The sequence below is a fragment of the Solea solea genome, chromosome 11 (genome assembly GCF_958295425.1).
Source record: "Solea solea chromosome 11, fSolSol10.1, whole genome shotgun sequence".
Classification (NCBI taxonomy): domain Eukaryota; kingdom Metazoa; phylum Chordata; class Actinopteri; order Pleuronectiformes; family Soleidae; genus Solea; species Solea solea.
Genome location: NC_081144.1, coordinates 2,575,530 through 2,595,143, shown reverse-complemented (window position 1 = coordinate 2,595,143; position 19,614 = coordinate 2,575,530). Strand labels below are relative to the sequence as shown.

Genomic DNA, 19,614 nt, shown 5'->3' with positions numbered 1-19,614 from the left:
AAAGTGGCGAGCGTCATGAGGGCGATGCAGTCTGCACGAGATCCATCTGGTACTATGGTGTTAGTGCTAAATGGGTCTCTTTTCTTGCTTTAATGACAATAATAATAGTAATTATAGATGGATTTTATAGGGTTTTTAAAGCTCTGTAAATAAACCAGAGACAAAAGATAAGAAAAGGTAGTGGACACTTTCATCCATGTGTGTCACAGTGAGGTTGTTTCTCTTCCTTTCTTCTCCTGACGTTATGTAGAAGATAAATCTGGTAAAAAACTGGATCTAAATCCTGAGATAAGTGTAAATCAGAACTACACCGGCACCTCCACAGTTCTGGATCAATCTCTTCACCTGCATCCTTCTCCCTTTTAAAAAAATAGGTCTGGATTTTTCAGGTTTAGGAGCAGATGCAATAGTAGAAACAATGGCAATAACATTTTTACATAAACCTTCATAACCACTGGTAAATCATGCATTCATTCATTCATTCATTCATTCATCTTCTACCACTTTATGGTCCACATGAGCTGGTGCTGATCCCAGGTGACATAGGGTGAAAGGCGGGTCAAACCCTGGACAGGTCACCACATGGAGGAAAAAACAACCATCCACACTCACACCCAGTGGCGTGCGCAGACATTTTGGGGCCAAACCACTTTGTGTAGTTAAAATTGTGTCGTTCAACTTTGAAATCTGAGCTTTAAAAGACCCCAGACTCTGACTTTAATCTCAGAATTTAACTTTAATCTCAGAATTCTAACTTTAATCTCAGAAGTCTGACTTTGATCTCAGAATTCTAACTTTATTCTCAGAATTCTAACTTTAATCTCAGAAGTCTGACTTTAATCTCAGAATTCTAACTTTAATCTCAGAATTCTGACTTTAAATAGAATAAAGAATAAAGTCAGAACTCAAATATGGGCCACATAGAACTGTCAGAACTTGGTCCAGAGGGCAAAGGGCAGGTGCTATAGCACCAACCTAGTGTCTACCTGCGCACACCACTGCTCACACCTGTGGTCAGTTTAGAGCAGAGGTCTCAAACCTTCGGCCCACGGGCCACGTGCAGCCCTCCAGCCAATTTCCTGTGGCCCACCACTTAATATCGAGTTATTATGTTTCTTTAATGCAAACATTCATTTTACATCATAAACACATTTGTATTAGTTATTATGAGTTATACTGTATATTTTTCCATATCAACACTGTGAAATACCATCAAAAATATTATTGCAGATGATCAGATTATGGTGATATCGTCCCTACCCTTACTGAACAGTTGCTTTTTCACAAAAGGTTTCACATGATCGGCTCCCTCCTGACCAGACTCTGTGCTCAGTGGCCCCCAGGTGATTTGAGTTTGAGACCCCCAATTTAGAGTGTCCAATTTGTGTGCAGATTTGCACCAGGTTGTGTTTTTCCACAGTATTACATGGTTCAGACTGACATGATATTATAGGCTTATTATATCTGGTTCTGGATCTGAGAGCAGCTGGAGAACCCAGTAGAAAAGCCACACACACACACACACACAAGGGGAGGACATGCAAGCTCTGTCTGGGTCTCAAAACCCAGAAAGGCAAGAATGCTGACCACTACACCAACCGTGTGACCCACACTGGTAAATCACTCAGTTCAAACTACTTAATTCGTCCCAGAGGAGGTCAATAATAAACTCATAGCAGCAGAGACACAACCAGGCAAGTGCAGTCAAAGCATAATAAAATAACAATAAACTATAAATGACACTTCACTATAAAAAGACTTTTAAAAATGTAAATAAAAATCAGCAAAAGCATTTTAGCCAAGTCATGTTTGGGCTGTTTGTTTGTTACACAGTTGGAGAATGATGTCTTTTGAAATGACTCAGCACAAATGTGTCGCTAACAGCTTCATACGTTCATAAATGGTCTAAAATGACAGTAAAGTACTAATGTCGGTGTCTGTAGAGACTCAAGTTTGTGATATTGGTATCGGGGGCACAAAAAGTGGTATGGTCCCCTCCCTGACCACACCCTGAAGACAACAGAGTAGATTCTCCTGAGAGTCTCCACAGATCATTAGCGGATGTGAGGAAGTTCTCACTGTCATATCTGCTTTAAACAGAGGTCGTCTGTTCCATGACTAAGTCACAAACTCCATGAAAGAGCATCCAGCTCATGTTTATCTCCAGTTTTTAGAGCGTGAAGTGACCGGGAGTGTTTCTGCTTACCTTTGACAGGAAGCTAGCTCCTCCCCCTGCACCTGTCCGATGACAATTAGCTTAAAGCTAACTCTGCTAACTGAACATGGTCAACTTATCTGTAAATAAAACTGAACAGGACGACTCATAACAGAATGACAAAGACACTGTGGACTGATAACACTGGGTAATTAAACACAGGTGAGACTCATTAGACAATCACAGAGGCGGGACAACAGGACAGACACAGGAAGTAAAACTGGACAGCGTTCACACAGTAGGAAGAACAACAAAAATAAAACAGGAAGTTGAGACAGACACAAGGAAAACAAAGAAAAAGCAGGAGCAAAGAACTGAAAACAACACAAAGTCCAAACCAACTGTTACCACGGAAACAAACCATAATGTGAAACATGAGAAGATGGAAAATACAGAGAAATCGTTTTCTTCTTCTTCACCGTGCATCATCTTCCTCCATCATCCTCCGTCACAACAACTGTCCTCATGTCCTCCTTCACACCGTCCATGAACCGTCTCTGTGGTCTCCCTTCAGCCTGAGCTGTCCCTCAAATATGGAATATGATCTTTTAAATATGTTTAAAATGTGGAGTTCAATATTTACCCATCCTTTCAAAACAAGATATATTGAGTAAAATTAGATCAGTTTGTAGATTTTGACTTATTTTTAAATGAACAGTAATCATTTATATATATATATGTATATATATATATATATATAAATTTGCCTGATTTGCATCCAATCATGAGCACAATCATAAGATCAGCACTTAGAAAGTCATATGAACATTTGACATCCGTTTGAGTCACAGACGCTCTGCTCTTTGTCCTGCGTGTTAAAATATATTTATAAACACAAAACAAGTAGAAAACCATTGTGAATTGAAATGAAAAAAAAGCATATTTACAGGAATTGAATTTACTGCGCTTAAAAAAGTAGTAGTAGGAAACACAATGATTTAATTTATGGTGGGAAGAAGTATAACTTATTTAAAGCCACTCATTCTCCATAAAGTAAAGTATTAACAGCAATTGTTTATCGTCCTTTTCCTCTTACATTAAGATTTTATTGTTTCTACATGTTTCTTTGTTACATTTCTGAATTGTATTGGCAAAAAAATATAAAGAAAGAAAAAAAGAAAGAAAATTGCAAAGACTGTGAAAGTCAAAAACCCTCATCTTTATATCTTGTGAAAATCTCTTTTTTTACACCTGTTTTGTGAAATGTGTGAACATTGCTTGTGCTCCTCGGTCAAACAAATATACATTTGCATTTAAATCTTTGCCTTAAATTATAACCCTTACAGAGAACAAATTCTGAATATTAAATGGTGGTAGCTTGTTTTTGTGTTGTGTTTTGTTTGTTTTTTGTTTAGTTGTTTTGCTTTAAATAAGATTATTTCTAAGTCTATGAGATCTTTAGGTTTTAGAAACTATAACTGTATAAAAAACTGAATAAATAAATCACCTGCCTTTCTTTTGCAGAATGAGTCGTGGATAATTAATGCATCAAATGTCTGTACAGTAACTTAAATATGAAAGAATGCAGAGTGATTTATGATCTTAAATATTTTTTTTATTTTGTTAAATACTGCTTTTGTTTGTATATGTTTAATATGTGGTTTACAGCTGATTTGGTCATTTATTATTTATCACCATCAGATATTTGATTTCAGTAACTCTGTCAATATTTAGTTCTATCTGTATCTACACTCTTGAAGAAACAATGACCACTGAGATCCTTCACATACATTTTATTTTATTATTATTATTATTATTATTATTACATTTGTTTGAAGCCTCTCTTTAATTTTATGTATTTGTTTGTATATTTGCTGTGGTTTTTGTGCGTGTTATTTAAATCTCACTGACATTGTCACAGTGTTGGTGAGCGTGTGCAGCAGTCAGTGATGTCACGCTGCCATCTGCTGGTGAAAATATGAAAGATGGCAAAATAACTGCAAATGCTAATTAGATTTAGTTTGACAATGGAGGTGATGTCACATACATACATTTAACTACTAAACAAGTAATAAATCAATTTTATGCAAATGTTTAGTATTTTAATTGTCTCATACTGTTGTGTGTGTGTTCTGCTTTAAATGTGATGGTGCAACCGTATTAATGTTACGGCAGCAACAAACACACTGTGACACTAACAGTGTGACATAATGTCAGTGTGACACTGACACTAACCAATTATGTGTGTCAGTTTTGGGGTAAAGTTATATAATAATGAAATAATGAAATAATGAAAAACTATTTTATTGTTCTAAAAAGGTTTGAAATTGTAAGTGCAATGTTTTACGTACTTCCTCTACATTTCTGGTTTTTCCATGTATTGTACAGGACAGGCAAACATAGGCCACATGCTTCATTCAGCCCATTACCTTTTCAGTTATTGGCATATTTGTGTTAAATGATCTCATTTTATGTTTACTTTTAATATGACTGTAAACGAAATAAAGATATTGATTCAAATAACATGTTATGGATGCCAGTGGGACCTTAAACCCAAATCCATGTGGTCAGCACCACATCAGCTCATTAAACTGTAAATAAACAGAGCTTCTCTTTGAGCTTTGCCACCTTTATTTTCCTTTTTAAATACATACATGTTGACAGATCAACAAACTACAACAATCACTGCATGCAGGATCTGTAAACCTCCCTGAAGCCAAACATAACAAACACAACCTGAAGTGGAAAAAAAGAAAAAGAAAAAAACAATCACAAGCATAAACTTGATAAAGTGCATGTCTTTAGTGTGAAGGAAGCGTCATCCATCAGTTCTCCTGCTCACATGGCAACACAGTGTATGGCTTCATTTCACAGCATAGGCCATTAATGAGACGTACAAACTGGGAAAAACCCACTCTCGTCCACTCTAACGCAAGGTTTTCTCTCTTTCATCATTTCTTCCTTGTTTCCAATTCGAAGGCAAATTGTTAAATTACATTATATACACGTTTCAGAAACCAAAGGAATCATTTCTTTTCAAAAAAAAAAAAGGGCTCTTGTGCTGGATTTGCCCACTTTGCCCACAGTTTGTGCCAGTGGCAGAGCCTGTGTTTGTTTTTAGTGCACAAACAAGTTCTTATTACTGCTGTGAGACCAATAGTCAGGTTTTTAGAGTGGATTTAGAGAAAGCAGATGCTTGACATTGTTCTAAAGTAGCTCAAATAATCAATTCACTCTTTACACCACAGATGGTTTTAAAAAGCTAAACATTAACATTTGATAATGTTGAAATGGCTGGATGACAGCCGCTGTTCTACATAAAACATGAAACATGAACAAATGAAAGAATCCCTTAAATGTACTTGTGAAAAAGACAATGACGTGACATGAGTGCAGTGTTAACCATTCATCTATGTGGATTATTAATGATTTAATGAGCAATTATATAACTTATAATAATAAGTGAACAAAGTGAAAACATTGCTTTCTACTTCCATACTGCTGCCCCATGCTGAACTCAGTTGCTTTCAGAGTTGATTGCTCTCAAACACATCTTTGGCATTTCTGTGCCAACTCTTCTCTGGGAGAAGATCCAAGAGACAGACTCTTTTGACGTTTGGAAATTTGGGGAAGTCTTTACTAAATATTTTGATTGCATACAGAAATTCTATCATTTTCTTCTTCTAAAGAAATGAAAAGCCAATAATCATGTTTCATAGTGACCAGTTTTTCCTGAGTGCGTTTCCTCCAGTGTTGCAGATGAAAACATTCACTGCAAAAATGCCCTTCCCTCCTCCTTAAATTAAGACTACAATGCTCAGGTAAGCACTCATTGAAAAATTAAACTGCACTGTAAATATTTAAGAGAGGTTTTTTCTTTAAATATTTATAGTCTTCAGTAGGAACCAATGGACCTGAAGCAGGAAGCCACAGGAAGTAGAGGTGTCACATGGACTTTGTTGACCACAGCTGAACACCAGGTTCCTGCTAAAATGCCTAAACTATCCTCACCAAACATGACGCATATAGTTTTTCTTGCACACAGTAAATGTAGACTTCATTGTTCTCTTTATGAGGTGAACGGGGTAGTGTCCATTTTGCTATGGAAGTGAATAGGGATGTAACGGCTTTGTCAATTTCATGGTCGTAACTTGCGTCTGCATCAAACTCTAAATACTGGACACTGTAAAAATATTGCAATAAATATCGTACCGTCAACTTATGGTTATGGTTAAATAAAAATATGGTTAAATCCCTGTGAGTGAACTGTTCACTCTGAGATTCAACGGTGACTGGACAAATAAACATTCAGACCTCTGTCTGCACATGTTCACTGAATCATTTCAGTGAACATGTCTGGACTTTTTTTTCTACATCATATACAATTTGCAACGTACGTCAGCAGCTGTTTTCACTTTAGTGCATTGAACGACTTTCCTCTCTTCGCCCTCCGACTTCAGCATGGCACTTGTTCAGTGTTCAACACGTGTAATCACAAAATCAGACGCACACACGTCACGTTACAGTTGAGTGGAATTACAAGAACAGAGGTTCTGACAGAAGCTGGAGTCACAGAACAGGAACAATAAAGATGCAGGGAGAGTTCAGACTGTGACCTCACTTTAACCTCTAGAGTCTGCTGTTTCTTTTCTTTCTTGTTTTTTTAAATGTTACGTCTTATTTATTACCTGTTGCCATTTTCTATTTTGTTATTTTGGTGTGATGCTGACAACAGTGACCTCATCCTGAACTCACAATCATGCATCCATATCACGGACATTCAGTAACTCCACTCCTGTCAGCTCTCTACTGTTTATTCCTTCTCGTCTGTGGAGATCATTGTTGACATTTTCCTCCAATTTTTGTTCAGTGTGTCGACTTCAGCAGCTCCTCCTCTGACCTCCAGTCTCCCGTGTGGACGCTGAGCCTGCTTTACTTACTGTGATGCAGGTACTGCTGGGTGAACATGTTCAGCTCGCTGTCCAGCCAGCCCGCCTTGTTCCTAACACAGCAAGACACACAGACATTCATCAAATATGCAATCTATAAAACATTAAGAGACACATGCTGAAAGGTAAAGATAAATGACATGGACCTGCTCCTTCAAAGCAAAGCTGTGGAACGTTTGCGTGACATGCTGATAATGAACTGACCTCACTTAAGCATTACTCGTGAAGTTACCGAGCCTGACTCTGGCAGCAGAGGATCACAAACACTATTTGACATTCTTACCGCAGCAGCTTGGCTTTGCTCTGCAGACTGTCCAGCAGCTCGATCTTCTTGTTTATGTCGGTGATTTCATCCTCCAGATTCTGACGAGTGACGTCTACCTGCTGACAGAGCTGAGCAAACACGCCCGCCAACTCCCTGATGAGCACAGCAGCACACACACAGACACACACACACACAGGGTTAGAACACAGTGTAATAACACAAGAGGTTCCTGGTTCACTTTAATTAGACAGAGACAACAAAATCAATGGTTTTACAACATCACACTCCTATGAGGTGCATTATTTCAGTTACTGTGTCTAACTTTGTGTGCTTCCTTACTCGTATACCAACTATTTTAAATGTGTTCTAATCACTTCTAGACTGGAACACTATTTCTGACAGGAAGTAGAAAAAAGACAACATTATTCTGTGTTGGTGTGCAATGATGGACTCCTCACATCCTCAATGGCGTACATTTTAGCAAGATACTGGAAGAGGAGTTCCACTGACATTTGTAAAAGCTGTATAAATGGCAGTCAAGGAAGGACGATGCCAACTGTGGCATAATTGAATTTTTCCATGACACAGGGTCACCAACAAGGTCACATTTAAAACGTTTCATATAAGTGAGCAAAGCAGCAACCAGACTCGTTTCAATCCCGCCCCCAAGTTCACATCAGCCATCGTTTTTGGTGAGTGTACAGCAGCCATATTTGATTTGGGATAACGCAACCCGCAGAATTCACTCACTTTACCAGTGGGTGTTCTATACTGTGTATACACAACATGAGCTGACTGATGTATTCAACTTGAGACCCAGCAACCAAGTGTGGTCATTTAATATTCACTCACTGCTGGACTTGGTGGCTGCAGTTGGATCCAGTGTAGCTGACGATGAGCTGCAGCTTCTCGGTGGCGTAGTCCACAAACTGTCTCTTAAAAGCTCTCTCTTTGGCCTTGGTGGTCCAGGTGAGCCGCTCGTAGATGTACAGGAGCCCGTAGAGGCCCACTGACAGAGCAATGAGCCGCCAGCCCACTGCCTTCCAGATCTGCACACAATCAAAACCACTGGATCAGATACTGGAAATGTGAAAAGCGATACAATACAAAAATCCTTTATAACCACATGCTTAACAATGCACAGACTGTAATAATGTAAAAAAAAATTTTAGCTGCATCGTGTTGCCTGCTTATTTATGGAAGAAGCATATTTGTGACACAGTTGGAGAACTACGTATTTAAAAATACTAGTTTGGTGATAAATGCATCGGCAGAAAAGTGTCAACAGCTTTGTAGTTTACAGGGTGTAAAATGTAACAGAACTTATATCGAGCTACTCGATTAACCAGGAGCTTTAGGCTGTGTCCTCACCACGCCACCAACAACAAGGACGCCCATGGAAGTACGCGAGGTGAGGGATGCAAGTCCTGTCACCATGGAGACCATCAGTTCCTCCTGCGTCATGGAGTTCTGTGGGAACGGAGGCATGCTGGTGCTGACTGGAGTGAGAGCCATGGGCCGAGGGACCTACAGGGAAATACACAACTGCTGAGTTCTCTGTGCACTAACTGTCACTCTGCAATGTCAATTGTAATAATTGTAGAAATTTCTAGCAGGCTTTGGTATCAAAGCACTGTTGACTTTAAAGTGCATTATCAAAGCCCCTTTTTGTTAGATATTAACCTTCGTAGGTGCCTTTGAAATCTATCTATCATCAGAACCTGTCCGTCGCAGTTAACTGCAACCCAACTACTAACTGACTAGTCTTGCTGTCTAGCTACCGCTAACTGTGTATGTGGAATAAACCTTCAGAAAGACAGTCGATTTGTACCCGCCATACTTGTTCTGCTTGCCCCTTCCAGAAGGGAGTATTGAGCTGAAAGGATCAGCCAGTAAAAATCTGGACAATAATAGTAAATAAATGTTCCTTATCAAATTCCTGTCTTACCTGATCATTGTAGCCCATGAGGGCCCTCCGTGTATTCTTGGGCCCGAGGAAACGGTTGACCAGCATGGTCCAGCCCAGAGAGAAGTGGAAGCCGATGTCTTCCTGAAAGTCACTGCACAGCTTGTCACAGGCAAGGTCATAACTGAGAGAGAAGCACTGGCGAGGAACCAGTTTGTCGAACTGCTCTCTGACTGGGCCTGGGAGCAGAGGCTTCAGACCCTCTGTACAAACACAGACAGAAAAGATACCATGTTTGGGCATTTTTGACATAAATATTTTTCAGTTTATTTGTATGACATGAAGGGTAATGTAGGACTTTCACATTTCAAATTTAGAATTCACATGTCTGTAATTAGACATGCCAAAAATGCTCTTCCTCCATTACATAACACATCTCCACGCTATTATTACATCAAATATCATGGAGTAATCTTTGAAATCAAAATGTGCTTTTAATCAATTATTTGTCATTATTATCTGTGTACAAAAGAAAACCAAGACAAATACTGTTGTCTCTTAATTAAACTAAACTCTTAATTACCAATATTCTATTAAATGTACATATTTTACCTTTGTGTGGAACAAATAAATATGAAAACAAATAACACGTGCATGTGTCCATGTAAGGGTATCATAATAGTCAGTCGTCACTCCAACGCATGTAAATTATCCTAGAAAACAATGCAACCTGCACGTGGCCAGTTGTATTACACTATACTTAAACTCATTATAAGGTCACTGCAGTTTGTACAGCGGTGACGTTTGTAAATGCACGTCTCGGTGTTGAGAGCAGGAATATTACCGATCATGTCCGTCTGTGTGGCCTGCAGGGCGCCGGTGATTGAGGTGGAGCATCTCTGTGACATGTTCTTGCCCAGACCGTCTTCTATGTGCCGATGAAGCTCCTACAACAAAAGACCCATTCTTTACATGTAGAACAGCACTGCAGCTCATCTATTGAGGCACAATAACGGACACAAACATAGGTTTTCCCATTACAGAGTAAATCGCAGTACAGATTCAAACCTGACAAATATTCTTATGCATCAACCATGACGTAATCGCAGGATTTTTGGACCAAAAATCAAATCAAGAAAAATTAATCACTGTTCTCTAATCCAGTGTTTCCTAACCCTGGTCCTCAGGGAACATTGCCCTGCATGTTTTAGATGTTGCCCTGCTCCATCACACCTGATTAAAATGGTCAGCTCAACATCAAACTCTGCAGAAGCCTGATAACGAGCTGTTCGTCAGAATCAGGTGTGTTGGAGCGGGCAACATCTAAAACATGCAGGGCAGTGCAACCTCAGTTCAATTGAACTGTAAAAAGTAAATGGTCCAGATATCCACTGTATATTTTTTCAATAAACTCTCTCCCTACCTTATACTTAAGATTAATAATTAAGTCCTGAGAAAGAAGCCATCTAAACATCTTATCAATGAGCGTTATTTGCAAACAATGGACATCTTCTTTTAAACTGATATGCATATTTGTGCTGCTTTTTGCATTAACTGTCTATTTTTACACTATTTTTGTCATTACTCTGTTTTTAATAGCAAGTAAAAGCAGTAAGTACTATTTTTATACAAGTGTGAAGCTATTTAAGTGTGTCAGGACAGATGTACTTCATAAGATTGTGCATGTGACAAATGAAACTTTAATTTAATATATTTAGTGCTCATGCAAGGTTTAGGTTTTGGTTCGGCGGCAGCAGCAGCACTTTAATTGTCCACGTGCATTAAATGAGATTTCCGAGTTAAATGAGGACATTGCGACACAGTGTGAACTGCTCTTACATAACACAGATTACTTGGGCTTTATACAGGTTCAGTGAGTGAACAGAAGAGCACAGATGAGCTTTACACTGTGCTGCACCACAGTAACAATTCTTGCTCCTCAGGAATAATAAAAAACATTCACAAAAAAGTCATTACCTTCACCTTTACTTTGTATTTTAAAATTGTACTCAGATATTGAGGTAAGGTGACCCCTCCATTAAAATATCTAAAAACAACAACTACATTTATATATTTTTAGTAGTGTACTTTTGTGCATTTGCCAAAATGTTTCAGACGCCTTTTATAATCACAGAAATCCATATTTATATTGAAGGTAATGGACAATTTAATTAATTTCAGTTGCCTTTTAATGACGTAATCAGCTTAGCAGAGCTGCTGCACTGTTTTACATGCAGGGGTCGTCTATGAAAATCTTCATGGATAACAAACTTTTGAATGCTCTAAATCCTCTTCTTTACTCAATAAAATGGCAAAACTCGTAAGTGGTGGTTGTGCAAATATTTCGCAACATGAAGGCTCGTCTACTTGTGGAAGTTTCAAGTCTTCACATTACGTGCCACACCTTCAGTTATTAGAGAAGTTAAAAAACTCACATTCTTGTAGACTTTGAGCACGACTGACGACGGGTGGAAATCCAAATGAAACTCATCCACCAGAACATTAAGCTTCCTGATCTCCTCTGCCATGGCATTAGACACCTGTGCACAAGCAAAGAGCAGAGGTAAAACCAGAGACATGTACCCCGATGGTACTACATGGTAAAGTTTACCCTCCTTTAAAAAGGAACGGCACAGGATTTTTGACCTCCATACACATACTTAAAGTATTACATGTATTAACAATGGCAAGTGCAAGGAAGTCAGACATCAGTAGAGCTCTAGCAAGATAAAGCAGTAAACATATTTTTAAGATAGCTTACACTGCTATGTGGCTGCGTTCGACCCAATTCTCTGAACATAATCCAGAGTTCATGGCTTTAGTTTATTCAGACTAATATTTGATAAGAGGGAAGAATCCACTGCATCTCCATTCACTACGACTATGTAGAAATACAGAACTCAAAGCAGAGTTGTTTCACTGCAGCTGCTAAAATTACTGGCACGTTATATCAAGCTGAGGTTCACCTGTTTTTCCACCTCCTCTGTGATTTTCTTGATCTTGACCTTACAGTCCATGGTCAAAAGGTCCAGCTGCTTATCTATGAACTCTAATCGGCACTGACGATCTTCTTTGGTTTCAAGGCAATAGACCCTAAACACACAAATGCGCGCACGCACGCACACACACACACACACACACACACACACACACACACACACACACACACACACACACACACACACACACACACACACACACACACACACACACACACACACACACACACACACACACACACACACACACACACACACACACACACACACACACACACACACACACACACACACACACACACACACACACACACACACACACACACACACACACACACACACACACACACACACACACACACACACACACACACACACACACACACACACACACACACACACACCATCAGTGGGAGAAAGGTGCCTTAACTCTGAAGTTGCATGTGCTTGATGATTTGTCTGTTTTACCAGGTTCACAGTCTCAGTACAAAAATACAACCTACCTCTGCTCTTGTGCAGCAATGTGAACAGAATCCATGATGTAGCGCAGAGCTTCAGAGATCTGCTTGGCTCTCACTGTGTGCTGCTCAAACTTGGTCTTCACCGCTGACTGTGAGATACACTCCTGCACAAAGCAGACAGGCCAACAAATGGCTGTGAAGGAATGGACCCATAACTACTCAAAATGTAGCTGAGCTCTACTTTAAGTCTGGATTATTTAGTTAATTTACACAAGTTTTATAAATAGTATTTGATTAAACTTCATGTCAATGAAAGCTTTATTTTTTAAAAAGGTAAGCTAACTTCATGTCAATGAAAGCTTTATTTTTAAAAAGGTAAGCTAACCTAACCTAACCTAAGCACAGTTGCCAGGAAGTAGAATTGATTACTCTCTTTCATAAATATTTTATTATCTTATTCCTGAGCATGACATGGATGAGGATCTTACCTCGAATCGCCTCTCAAAGTTCTGGAACTCAAACATTCTAGCTTGAAATCCCTCTGCAAGAGCTCCACCTGAAAAAAGACCAACAAAACGTAATTATAAGAATAAAATGCTGTATATTAATTTCTTGTCCAGATTTCAGAGCCATAGTGGAAAATCCACAGTGTTGCCTCTCAAATTATCCAAATGCCATATTTTCACACAATCTAGATTTAAACATTTTCTTAATGTAGATTCTGCTATGTCTGCTATGTAATTGTCTATGGGGAGGCTTTTTTATGTAACATTGTGTTCATCATATCTGAATAATCCTTTATCTTCTCTAGTGTTGCATGATTCAATACAAAGGCCACTTTTCCAACAGCTTTAAAATAATTATTTATTTTTCCATGGCAAACAAAGCTTTTCTGATTTCACATCCCAGAACATTTCCAAAATGTCATGGCTTTCCCCAGACTATTTATTTTTTTGCTACCACACAGACACTGCCACGCTCACCTGATTCAGGCATTCCTTGAGCCTTCTGCACCCGGGCCTGGAGCACTTCCTTGGCAGAGACAAAGAAGATGCGGTCCGTGGCCTGGGTACGATCCACCACAGCCAGCTCATCCACCAGGAAATTTGTACAGCGGTCCATGTGCTGCCTGCGAACCTGAAACAGCATCACAAAACATGACTAAAGGTGAAGTATTTCAGAAGGTAAAGTCAATTCTCTGGACAACAACAAAAGAAGCAGTGGCACAAAGGTGTGACATCACAGCGGAGTACTGAGCAGAAAGGAGGGTGAGGGTGCGGTCTTATCTTATCTGAATTCACACACAGGTCAGAACACAGGCTGATCATGGACAATATTATAAGATGAGGACAAAATAATCAAGTGAATTCATGCTTCTATTCACTAGGTCAATCTGTGTTGGTTGGTTGTGCTTGGTTTGTTGAGCAATAGTCTTAAAATATTACAATTTTAACACTTCAAAATAGACTTCAAGGTTATTTGTGGCTCTGAATTCTACAAACTATACTGAATGTTTGAAAAAAGATAAATCCATTTGCTCACTGACCTCCTCCATGTATTCAGGTTCTGAGGCTGAAGCATCCCAGCGGTTGTTGAGGATGAAAATGTTGGGGCTGGAGAGCCGCTCGTTGACTTTGTGGAAAAAGGATTTCTCCTGTAGGAAGACAGAAGTGACAGTAGTATTAAAAATCTCAAACCACAGCTGCACTCAGAGCAATCTCACACATTGCTCCACTTTAATTTCATTATTAAACTTCATTGCCAACTTTTTTCCAAATGAAATGCACAGCTGTCACGTCTTACCGTCTGCATGAGTGTGGACTCAGAGTTCGCCACCAGGACAAACACGTCAGCGTCCAGGCAGAACTTGTCGATCCAGCTGTCCAGTTCTGTGGTAACATCAATACCTGGGCTGGAGGGGAAGACAGGATGTGAACTAAATAAGCTACTGTCCTCCACAACTCAGCACAGGGGCTTTTAGGTTCAATCAAACTGAAATGACATTATTTTGGTTTTTTTCTTTCAGGTTCTGTAGGGGTCACCACAGGGGGTCACCTGCTTTTTCAGTGATCCTGCATATTTGATTTGACAGATATTTTTTGTGCCAGAGGCAACCCTCCCATGTATTAAAATAAAAACAAAGGGCAAATATATATTTAAATGTTGTAGTCAATTGGAATGATGAAAAAACGATGATGTGAATTAAATGGTGTATATTTGCATAACATGATTAGATTAGGGCTGATGTAACAGATCCATAATGCCACTTCATTCAAAGAGAACAAGAAGCGTTTCAGTTGGTGATTCCGCCGCGTACATTTGAGTCGGATGTTAATGCTGCAGCTGAATGAGCAGCGTTGGCAGAGATTGACAGACAGTGGAAAGCAATATGTAGCCACATTGTTACTGCATATGGTTCTCAGAGATGATTCTCCAGCACTGTAGAGATCTGGTCACGCAAGACTCACCTGTCAACCAACACCAGATCATCCCTGAGCAGAGCACACTTTGCTTTTGGCCACATGACACAGACCAAGCTGCCAGCATCCAAGTCCTCATCCTGGTGGAGAGCGTGGGCGAGCTGGTTCACTGTCTGTTAAAACACACATATACACACACACATATACACACACACATATACACACACACATATACACACACACATATACACACACACATATACACACACACATATACACACATATACACACACACACACACACACACACACACACACACACACACACACACACACACACACACACACACACACACACACACACACACACACACACACACACACACACACACACACACACCAGCCACAGTTCAGCAAAACAATTTGTCCAGCACACAGCGTGCACATGTACATGTTCAGGCTCTGAATGTTGAGGCACCTTTATGCTCTTCTTCTCCTCAGAGCCTTCAGTGAGGATAAAGGCTTCATTGCCATCAGTGCCCTCAACCCTCAGGAAGCAGTTGGTGGTGTGTCCAATTCCAGATGGCAGCACCTTATCACACAGCATGGCATTGATCACTGAGCTCTTCCCATTACTGGTCCTGTAGAGCAAAGAACAAGCCTGTCAGCACATTTAAATTCTAGTTCCACTCGTAGGTCAAATCAACATTTTAGATTTGTTATGGTTACACTGAAAGTTAGCAATTCAATGCGAGTACACATACCTGCCAAAGAAAACCACCTTCATGTGTCTGCGAGCGAGCACTTCACCAATACCTGCCACCTTGGCGAGGTAACCACGGACCTCCTGGACCTGCTCCTCTGTGGTGACCGGGTCCAGCTCATCATTTTTGTACGCATCTGACATGTGGAGTGCATTAAGCAGACATCAATGCAACATAGCACCCATAAGCTGGGCAGGATGACACCATACTACATCATATGTTTTTTGGGGTTTTTTTTAAACTTAAATACAGAATATCACAGTTGTCTCTAGGTGTAGCTTCAATCTCATTATCAAGGGGATTCTGTATAAAACCACCAATGGCACATAAATAACATGAAAGCTACGAATAAACAGACACTTTTGTCTTTTTGAGTTTCATACATTTCTTGCATGATTGATGACTTAAATGTTGTGTTAAATGGTGTTACAGATCCAACATATAAAGAATAACACTGTGAATTTTATTTATCAGAAAAAAGCTTATTCTGCTCACAAACCATCATCTTAAAATGCCTTCAGATATATTGTTGGCTGCATTAAAGGACTTTGAAGAGAAGATATGTGTAAAGAGCTTTGAACTGTGATAAAAAAATGTAATTGCAGTGAACATTATCAGTCAAATTAAAATGGGATACAAAGGGTGAGAGAGCCAGTGGCAGGTGAGTTGGGTTAGGGTACCTTCTAGAAAGGACGCACTCTCCTTGATGTAGGCCCCCAGTTGTTCAAAGATCCCATTGATCTTCTTCTTTGCAGTAACAAAGTGCTTTAGCGGCGATGCGTTCACTTCCGCCATCAGTCTCTTATCCTTCTTACCGTGGACTGCGTTAGTGTTGGGACGTGGGAAAACCAGAGACATGGCACTGGACAGACAGAAAATCGAATGTATTATATGTAAAATAGACATGATTAGCTGAAATTCACTGGTTACAGATAAATCTGACATTTGCAGGAGGAGTGATGCAAACGTGATATCTATTATTAATGGATTGTTATTGTGGACTGACTGCTCACAGTAAACATGTTTAAACTATAGCCCATAAGCCAGGAGCAGGCCAATCACTTACCATGAACAGCTAAAAACTGAAATTCTATATGAGGTCCTGGCTAGAGTTTAAGTCCTTTGATAATGTGAAGAAAAGGTGTCACTATAAAAGGCCGGGCATTAATATTCAATAATTATTTTATTCCTTTGATAATAAAAGGTCAACCAGATAATCTGACTATTCATTATATGAACTGCAGATTAGAATCCAGGAGGACTAAGGAACGAGTAAAGAAAAATTAAGGACAACTTCAATCGGTGTTAAAAAAAAAACTCTGTTCAGGGATTATTCTTTAAAATGAAAGAAGACGACTACTGATAATTATATTAATAGGAAATTATTAGAAGAAGACAGACTTTGGACTTTGTTGCACCTCTTGATGTACAGCCAAGAATGTGAATTTGAAATATTGGAACATCCACCCACTATTCCTGTCTAATTTAAGCATCTGAATGATAAGCCAACTTGTTTTGGTTATTTTTTATAAAACTGATTATCAAAACAAGTTAAACCTCTCTATCAGTCAGATGCTAGTGTGTGTGTGTATACTATATCAACTACAACTTGTTTATTTTTTTCCCACCTTGTATATCTTAGCTTTCTCCTCGGATATCTGATTGTCTAGATCTGACTTCTGGCTAATTATTGGGTTTCGCGCTACAAAACAAACAAAACAAAACAAAACAAAGAACCCCATCAGCAGCTTCCACACACAGACACAAACACAAATGGACCTTTTCCTTTGTGTCATTGACATAGAATGTATTTAAACCCCGCAGCTTCTGCTGATTGTGACGTGTTTACATGGTTGTTGGACATACTGTCTCTCTGAAGTACATAAATTAAAAAGCACATTAAATAAATATACACACGAAACGGCTGCTTGTAAATCTGTGACCGTGAACGCCCCCTGTCTGTCTGGAAGAGGCCATTACCTCAGCTGCGACCTTTCACACACTTTGAAGGTAACATTTAGGGCATGGTCCCCACGCCTCTCTTGACTCTTTCAACTGTATAACAACTTTCCACAACACAAATCTGCCGAAACATCCAGCTGAAACATAGTTTATTATACTACAAATGCGCATGTTAGCACGCGTTAGCATTTACGTCAGCCAGCATGTCTAACGTCAAGCCCCCCCTGATTTAACCTGGCTAATACCTTTACGCTCACATGGGTGTCCCTCTGTCTTTGTCTTGAATTGCCGGTCCATGTGCTGAGTCTGTCACATGCGTGACTGACATGACAGCACGTCTATTGTGGACAAAAATATGCTAAATTACAGGCTAACTAGCCTTTCCAGATAAGCTAATTGACTCAGTGAACTCTAGCTGATGTAGCGGCTAACCGGCGGCTCAGTGTCAAATGTCGCGGGGTGAGGACTTACCGTGGTCGGGCTCGTTCTTCACATATAATCCTCTATCATCCTGGTCCCGGTACTATCTAAATATATATAAGCTAACTAGCCACTAATGAGCGCCTGTCTGACTGATGTAATGAGCGCCGGATGAGTCGAGTAGAACGTGCGTCAGTGAATTTACACAAGGAGGCTCGTGACAAACTATTCCTCTCTATTTCTTCGGGAGCAGCGTCGCTTTTACACAAACACATTAAAAAAGTGTGTTACAATACGCTTGTTTTGTTGTTTTCTCGTAGTTTCGCTTATAGTTAGCTATCGGCACAGCGTCCCCGCCTCCGTTTCTCCTGTCTGTCTTCTCCTTTCTGTCACCACAGCGCCCCCTGCTGTACCGACGTGACTTCCTCCCGAGTAGTGACGTCACTGATGACCGCAAACATCATATTTAGACACAATTTTCGCCTCACAGTTCCATATCATGTAATAATAGAGTTACCACTATAAAGGGAAATTGATTATAAAGCAGACTGGTTTCATTTCGTCCATGGTCTTCTGGATTCCTTTGAATTATATAATATTAATGTTTCTAGAAAAGGCTAAATGTTATTAGTATGGCATTCTATTTCCTTTTGGGCTGACATCCCTAGCTGGTTATCTCTGAAGATGGATAACATACACTCTCTTTCTTATTACTAATTATGATTTATTTTATGGACTACTTGGATGATGTTTGCCAGATATACTTTATTATTTGGGGTAAATAACAAGGTTATTCTTGCAAATGGAATGCCAGTACATTGTATTCAGCCACTATTTTAAAAGTTTTGTCCTTTACCTTTAATTTTCCAATGTATCCTTGTTTGATCTATTAATAGGCATTATCAAACAGATGTATCACATATATCTGTGTTCTAACATATTTATACATGGGTTTTCTTTGTTAACACAAATAATACAACATATTGCGAGTATTACAGCCACCAACTGGTAATATGCCTCATTTGCAAATAAATAAATGGTCTACATTAATCCAGTATCCAGTGATCAACTGTTTTAACATATGATGAAAGTTGAAATTATCTTCACTCCTGTAAGGTTTTAGCAGTCAGCATCATATTTACTGGCATTCTTCTGTGATAAGTTATGTCACTTGGTTTTCCAACCTGAATACTGAAAATAAATTAATATTTAATATCCATTATCAGGTCTGAAGTTGGAAAGAAGTGCTGTAGGAGGTTACTGTCATCGACCCTTCCAAGACATCCACACATTGTAAAACACAGAGACACAGTG

General features: G+C 39.4%; 1 protein-coding gene across 1 annotated transcript; it reads right to left on the bottom strand.

Annotated features, from left to right (window-relative positions):
- Positions 1–6,299: 6,299 nt before the first annotated feature.
- On the bottom strand, positions 6,300–18,693 carry mfn2 (mitofusin 2). Its single transcript, XM_058643523.1, has 18 exons — positions 18,352–18,693; positions 16,599–16,780; positions 15,919–16,054; positions 15,633–15,795; positions 15,204–15,328; positions 14,539–14,647; positions 14,282–14,389; positions 13,719–13,872; positions 13,224–13,291; positions 12,778–12,899; positions 12,242–12,368; positions 11,711–11,815; positions 10,120–10,222; positions 9,318–9,538; positions 8,741–8,896; positions 8,222–8,418; positions 7,388–7,522; positions 6,300–7,157 (listed from the first exon to the last, which is right to left on the bottom strand). The coding sequence occupies exons 2-18, from the start codon at positions 16,774–16,776 to the stop codon at positions 7,088–7,090; spliced, it is 2,277 nt and encodes a 758-aa protein (XP_058499506.1). The 5' UTR covers positions 16,777–16,780; positions 18,352–18,693; the 3' UTR covers positions 6,300–7,087.
- Positions 18,694–19,614: the final 921 nt, after the last annotated feature.

What these genes read in the sequence shown, in the direction of transcription:
- mfn2 (XM_058643523.1), bottom strand. Translation starts at nt 16,776, where the DNA reads ATGTCTCTGGTTTTCCCACGTCCCAACACTAACGCAGTCCACGGTAAG. An exon ending in TCATGGGCTACAATGATCAG is followed by an intron (nt 8,897 to 9,317) that starts GTAAGACAGGAA and finishes ATTTCCCTGTAG; the next exon opens with GTCCCTCGGCCCATGGCTCT. An exon ending in AGCAAAGCCAAGCTGCTGCG is followed by an intron (nt 7,158 to 7,387) that starts GTAAGAATGTCA and finishes TTGCTGTGTTAG; the next exon opens with GAACAAGGCGGGCTGGCTGG.